Below are 6,557 nucleotides of genomic sequence, written 5' to 3' on the forward strand. Positions count from 1 at the left end.
CCCCGTGTAAACCAAGTTATGCCAACATGCACTTTCTTCCTCATGGCAGCACGCATTTATCGGTCTGCGCGCCATATGTAATAATTGACCGAAGCGCTTAAGTATACCTTATATATAGGTTGTTATAGTCATTGATTCACCTGAAGAACTGATGGCGCCGAGCCACGACGAGTACGACGTGGCTCAGTGCCATCGAATCCCACGGCGCACAAAGACGCTACCAACAAGCTCCTAGCGACGCGATTCATCTCAGCTCAGTCACGTCACGCTCGTTTGAACAATAGATCAGTGATGCGGCTCGTCGCGTGAATCCAGCTTGAACGTATGAACACGGAAAAAGATCAGCAGTATACAGTTGAATTCACGTGACTTCGCTATTTGCCATTGGCCGGGCAGCCTTCACTAATGATATACCCAACATCACGATTGCGTGTGGCAGCTGCTCTTATGAACAGTTCCGCGAAAAAGCTCTTTTTGTAAAATGGGCCTTGTTCCACGTGTACGGGCCTGATCGCGATGGTTCCATTCTTTAAGAAAGCTTCGTTGTCAAAGCCTCAGCCCCACGGTTTGAATCCCTCCTAATCAAAGTCATTGTTCTGGATGCATGGAAGACTCGAAAAAAAAAAAACGTTCGGCCGGAGCACGCGCTCGTCAAAATCAAGAGCCAGAATAATTTTCTACTTGACGACCGAGAAGCGCTGACGACGACGCCGAGTTGACCGAGCAGGAGGAATACAGGCAGGAACTGAAAAGTGGCGATCGCTAATTATAAACGCGAGCCACTGTCTCTTCTACAGCGTGCCCGTTTGATTTGACTGTGCGGACAGGTTTTGGCGGGCACCCTCTCGGCGCACGCGGCTCTGGGCCTCGGGAAAGTGCGCGAGCGAAACGCGATAACTATACGTACGTACGATTACGCGGACTGGACCGGAGATAATTGCGCCCGGCCAGTACGCGGAAAGGTAGCCGCCACCGCTGAAAGCGCCGAAAAAACCTCGCATGCGCCGATGCGAATAATAATAATAAAAAAAAGAAGGACGCAACAAGCGTGCCAACCGGAACCCGAACCGTTATCGCTTCGTTTTTGGGGGTCGGAAGGAAAAGAAGTGAATGCGGCAAGCGTATCCAAGTACGCGTACCCTTTCGCAAGCGGCCACGCCTCCCTCATGTGCTCTCTCTCTCTCTCTCCACTGCGGTCACACGATGGACGTTGGCCGAACAGAGCTTCCCGTCTCGAACTCATATATAAGGAGCCGGCGGCCAGCTCGGACATTCATTGCCTGAGCATCCTCGGTGCAAGTGCTTTTTGCAGGAGTACGCTAGTCCGTGCCGAAACACCAACAATCACCATGAACGCCGCGGTAAGTGAGCGCGCTTGTTGCTTGAAGTGCCGCATGTTCGCTCAACTCGGATCGGCTTGTTCCCATACGTGTTGCAGTTAGCTTGCAGCGGGCTAACTTCACGAGTGGAAGCAAGCAGGTCCAGTGCTTACGCTTAGTGTCACCTATAGATGCATTGATTGGTTAGCTGTTGCAGCGTAAAATTGCGCCCTTGTGCGGCGTGCGCTCGCGATGACGCGCCGTTTTGTTTGCTCGCTTTCATATCTGTGAGGTTACCTTTGATAAAGCTGACTTCGCAGATAAAATTGTCTGAACACTGTAGAGTGCCAATGCTATCTCGCTTATTGTTGCATCACTGTCACCGTATTATGTTAATTAAATTAAATTATGACATTTCGCGTGTCAAAATGAGGATATGATTGAGGCAGGGGGGAACTCTGGAGTAATTTCTGCCACGTGGGGTTGTACTTTACGAAATAGCACCTAAATCTAAGTACACGAGTGGTTTTGCATTTCGCCCTCATCGAAATGCGGCCACCGCGGCCGGGATCGAACCCGCCACCTTGAGCTCAGTGACCATATTACGTTCGATTTGTCCTTTAAAGGCTATAGCCCGTAGGGTGTTGAGTACGACATGAGACTCGATTCGCTATTGCAAGGCACCTTATACGCAAGAGCAACCTACACTGCGCATGCGCGTGAAGCTAATCGCGGCAGCGAATCACAGTTACTTAAGTACTGCAGCGTTACATCAGACTATTTATATGCCACTCTATATCCAGGCAATGGGGGATGCACCTGGATGCTGCACTCAAACTTTCCACGCTTCACAGTACACAGAAGCGATTGCAATGGTGCCACCCGAAAGGTTATATTTGCAGTAGTGAGAATCATTTGGCGCTTGGAATATGCCGTCAGTCTCGGCGTGCACTGGCTGCATTTCGCTTGCCTCACCGAACTGCAGCCGTGCGCTTGCGTCGAATGGAGTGTGTTCATGCCGTTTCATTAGTGTCAGGCAGCCGTGAGAACTGATAACAAGGCTCAGTGGCCTTTTCTATTCCTCTCTACGTTCGGCTGTCCATTCACTCTCTGTCTTAAAACCCTATACCAAATTGCTTCTGGCTGTCTTCATTAATGCAACAGCTCCAACACAACACTGAAGTTTTCTTCGTGCACGGCATTGCAATGGTGCTGAGCAGCCATTAAACAGCCCAATGCCGCTTGTGACTACAGTTGGGTGTATTCAGCAACTAAGACCATTCTTTTCCTTTGTCTGTTAACGAGAACACGTTCCGAGCCAATCCATGCGTACCTCACCACAGTGTTTCGCTGACCTGAACGTGACCGCGGGTTTTCGCTTTCGAAGTGGCCAGTGTCACAGCCCGAACGCCACTATTAGCCTTTTCAATCACGCTGTCCCAAGACGCAACTTGCTTTTATATATCCCGACTAAACTGACGACAAGATAAGAATGTTTAAAATTGCGCTGAGTCTAAACGTAACCCTCCGCTAACCAAAAACAATATGACAAGTCGCTTTAAGAGAGATCCAAAATAAAAACGGGGGCTGACAGATGGAGTAGCCCACGTGATATAAAGGTTATAAACAGGGATAAGGTGTCTCAGAAAGGCTGGCCAACGTTTCGATAGGAGGACCTATCTTCGTCAAAGGCGGCCTCGTCATCCTCGGCAGGTTAGCTTTAACGGGTTAGTAGAGTGACGTCACGTCGATGTCGGTGGTGGCTGGCTGTAAAGGGAGAGACTGAAAGGAAACTGAGCTCTGTCGTTTGACGTCTCTAGGCGTGGTTTCTGAGACGAGGGGACAAGAGCGGGTGAATAGGAAGGCGGCAGAATAAAAAAGAGAATAGAAAAGAAAGAACGACATAGGAGTGTGTTGGGGGAGCGAGAGGTTAGGGAGAGTTCAGCGGTAACACCGAGAGTATACTGCAAAACAATGGCATTTCAGGCGGTGCGCTACCAGGTTTGACTAGAATTTTGATGAGTTGCTCTGTACCAGTGCATCAGAAGGTCCTCAACTTAATAATAACCAGTGAATTTAATTTAAACAAATATTTCAGTTTTTTACATGATATAGCATATCATCTACGTATATTATGTCAATACTATATCTGTAATCAAACTATTTTTTACTATGTAATGACTGGCCAGATGGGACTTAGATATTCAGGCTATGGTTCCATAAATTTTTTATGCAACCTTTGCTTCGTGTTTCCTGACAAACATACATCAGTGTGGGGCTTAAGAACCCTCAGCGATTATTCGTGACAAAAGGGGTAGTTTTGACCACGCCATGGGGCTCTTCAAGTACGCACCTGTATTTCAAAGAATGTGGTTGAGAGGAGACTTCTGCACTTTGCTGGCGCTGAAATTCCTTTATATGGCACATATCTTTACCGCAAGCACGCAAGCTCCTCCGAGATGTCAGCTTCTCCTACATCTTTTTGTTGCACGCCATGGCGGTGTTCTGCGTATTATACAGCACACATTCACGCGTATATGGTGTCAGGCGCGCTGTTGCCGATCTTTCCCGCAAGACCCGATACCATGTAGTTGAGTGGTTTCATTGGGTATCGGGCCATAATAACGTTATGAAATTCAGCCGGATTCGAGAAAATTCGAGGCCTAATTTCAAGCCCGTAAACGAAAAACAAAAGCTATAACCAGGCCTGGCCTATTCTTACATTCCCTTACCTCGATCCCGTTATTGATATAAGCCGTAGAACTTGACGGTAGCACCAATAATTACTTTATGCGGGAGTAATTAGTAGCTTATCCCGCATTTATACCCGTCTTCAAGAGTTCTCGCACTTCCTGATAGAGCATACGATAACTGCGCTTGCGCGCCAAGCAGGTTGAACGCGCTCCATTGGGGTGCACTAATGAAGCGCTCGAAAATGTCCAGAAATAAGTATGAGATAGATAGGGGGTCTTACTTCCGCATAAGGTATTTTCCTGCGCTTCTTTTACTCAGAATGTACGCGATGCAGCCTACAGGCGCTAACGTAAAGAGTTTTGTGTGTAGTGTACAAAATGTTACACTTGCAGTAAGGCGTTAACTAATGAGAAGCACTCTACTGTAAAAGGAAATTAGGCTTCAGCAATAGCAAGCGGCTGGTGCTCTTGACTGCGAGAGGAGGCGTGATAAGCTAGAAGAGACGGGAGAATGAAGGGCGCCGTCTGGAAGTTCCCGCAACAGTTCGTCGTGACGCCATGCAGTTTGATAGCACGTGGGTTCGGGCCAAAAGCTAACTGTATAGCGGGAATGAAGTGATGCGCTTTGTCCTAGAAACCAAAGACTCATCCTTGCAAGTTTACATAACTTTTTCTGCGCCAAACCCAGTCCCAAGTCGCGAGAAAATCCTTCGAAATCCGCGACCTCACACTGGCATATACCAGTGCTAAGGTATCGGCGCGAAATTAAAAAAAAAAAAATAAAAGTTCGGCCTTCAGTTTATCCCCATCATAATCATCCCCCCCCTTTTTTTAATATTTTTTGCCCAGCGAAACGAATAAAAACAGACGTTTGAAAACGAGTTTAATCAATCTTAGCTTGATTTAGTCGTGCTATTTACTGTCCCTTTATTAAGGACACCAGCATCCAAGTCAAATTCACACTCAGTATACACCGTGCGATCGACTTGGGGGAAAAGATTGCTTGCGTCCCTTAACTCTAGCTCGCGACAGTCAGTTGATGTATATATCAGGGCTTGTCTCATGAACGAGTTTACTGACGCTTATCGTCAGACACAGCCACGTTCCAAAGGTCGAGTGATGTCTGCATCCCGATGGTGTTTGACACGCGCATGGAGTACCTTATTGGCTGCACCACTGGCGATTGACGTCACAGAACTATAGCGTATACTAGACATTATATCCATGACAGAATTTCTAACAGAGCTCCCATATAGACCTGAAGCGTCTCCTGTTCTACCATTCACCGAGTGCCATGCATCCAAAAATGTGTGCATCCACAAACGGGCTATTTATATTTAGCCCGTTTAGCCGGCAAGGAAAAGCGTGGCAAAATAAAGGGTGCCTCATCGGACAACGTTAATCACCGTTAAATTATGAGTTAGGTCATAAGCTGTACAAGAAACCATACTTGTACAGCTCGAGGCATGCCACGTGCTTTTTATAATTGAACACTACAAAAAGTATACCCGCGTTATTTAAGTAGCACATGGCTAAATACATGCACTTTTCAGAAAGGCGGACTCCCAAGGACACGAGGCTAATAGTTTTCTAGGGTCGCATAAGAATCGCAGGCGTACCGCTAACGCCAGGCGGACGACAGGGTCGCGCATTGGTACAAGGCATCGCGCGCACGGACGGAAACGATAAAGACAGCTCGACATTTCTCAGCATGGCGTCACATCTACGTTTGCGTTCAGTGTTTTGCCCCATGTAAGTAACCCCCATTCACTTGTTCAAATAATTTCTCATGCTCACAGTTCATCGCCCTTCTGCTGTGCGCCTGTGTCGCCGTCGCCATGGCCGGCGGCTTTGGTGGCTACGGGGGCGGCTTCGGCGGATACGGCGGATACGGTGGCGGCTTCGGCGGCTTCGGCGGCCTCGACGGTGGCCACGGCTACGTCAAGACCGTGCCGGGCCCCTCGTTCCTCGTGAAGACCGTGCACCACGTCAACAAGCTCAATCGCGGAGCGCACCTAGTCGGCGGACAGTACGGGCACGGCGGATACGGAGGCGGCTACGGAGGAGGATTCGGCTTCGGAGGCTTCAAGCACTGAGCGCGGGAGACATGGTGTGGCCGGAGTACGGCGCGACAGCCCCCGAGGCATCACTCCACGGGTCTGCCGCGCGTCATCCTGCTTGGCTGTGGCCACGCCGAGTCGCGGGGGACTTTTGCCACTGCCGCGGTGTGTAGCCTGTGCGGGGCGCAATATTGTAAATGCGCGTTTCATTGTGCCTCGAGCCAAGCTCTGTACGTGACGTACGCGCTCTAATGGGTAATAGAGACAGAGGAAAGCCGCGCTGAACGACCTTTCAGACGCGATCCAAAACCACAGCTGAAATTCATGCCTTCGACGTCGTTGTAAAGCGAGGCATGTCACGACTGCAGTCTACGCTAGCGTTCCTTCTTCGCGTAATGCCTGGCAGTACTGAGGACCCACTATGTATGAATCGAAGCGTCTGTATCTTTTCTTCTCAGGCTGATGTAAAACTACGATCGCCAGTT

General features: G+C 49.0%; 1 protein-coding gene across 1 annotated transcript; it reads left to right on the forward strand.

Moving 5' to 3' along the window:
* The first annotated feature begins 1,255 nt into the window (after positions 1–1,255).
* On the forward strand, positions 1,256–6,115 carry LOC119453865 (shematrin-like protein 2). Its single transcript, XM_037715916.2, has 2 exons — positions 1,256–1,361; positions 5,812–6,115. The coding sequence occupies exons 1-2, from the start codon at positions 1,350–1,352 to the stop codon at positions 6,106–6,108; spliced, it is 309 nt and encodes a 102-aa protein (XP_037571844.1). The 5' UTR covers positions 1,256–1,349; the 3' UTR covers positions 6,109–6,115.
* Positions 6,116–6,557: the final 442 nt, after the last annotated feature.

The sequence above is a fragment of the Dermacentor silvarum genome, chromosome 1, assembly GCF_013339745.2.
Source record: "Dermacentor silvarum isolate Dsil-2018 chromosome 1, BIME_Dsil_1.4, whole genome shotgun sequence".
Lineage (NCBI taxonomy): Eukaryota > Metazoa > Arthropoda > Arachnida > Ixodida > Ixodidae > Dermacentor > Dermacentor silvarum.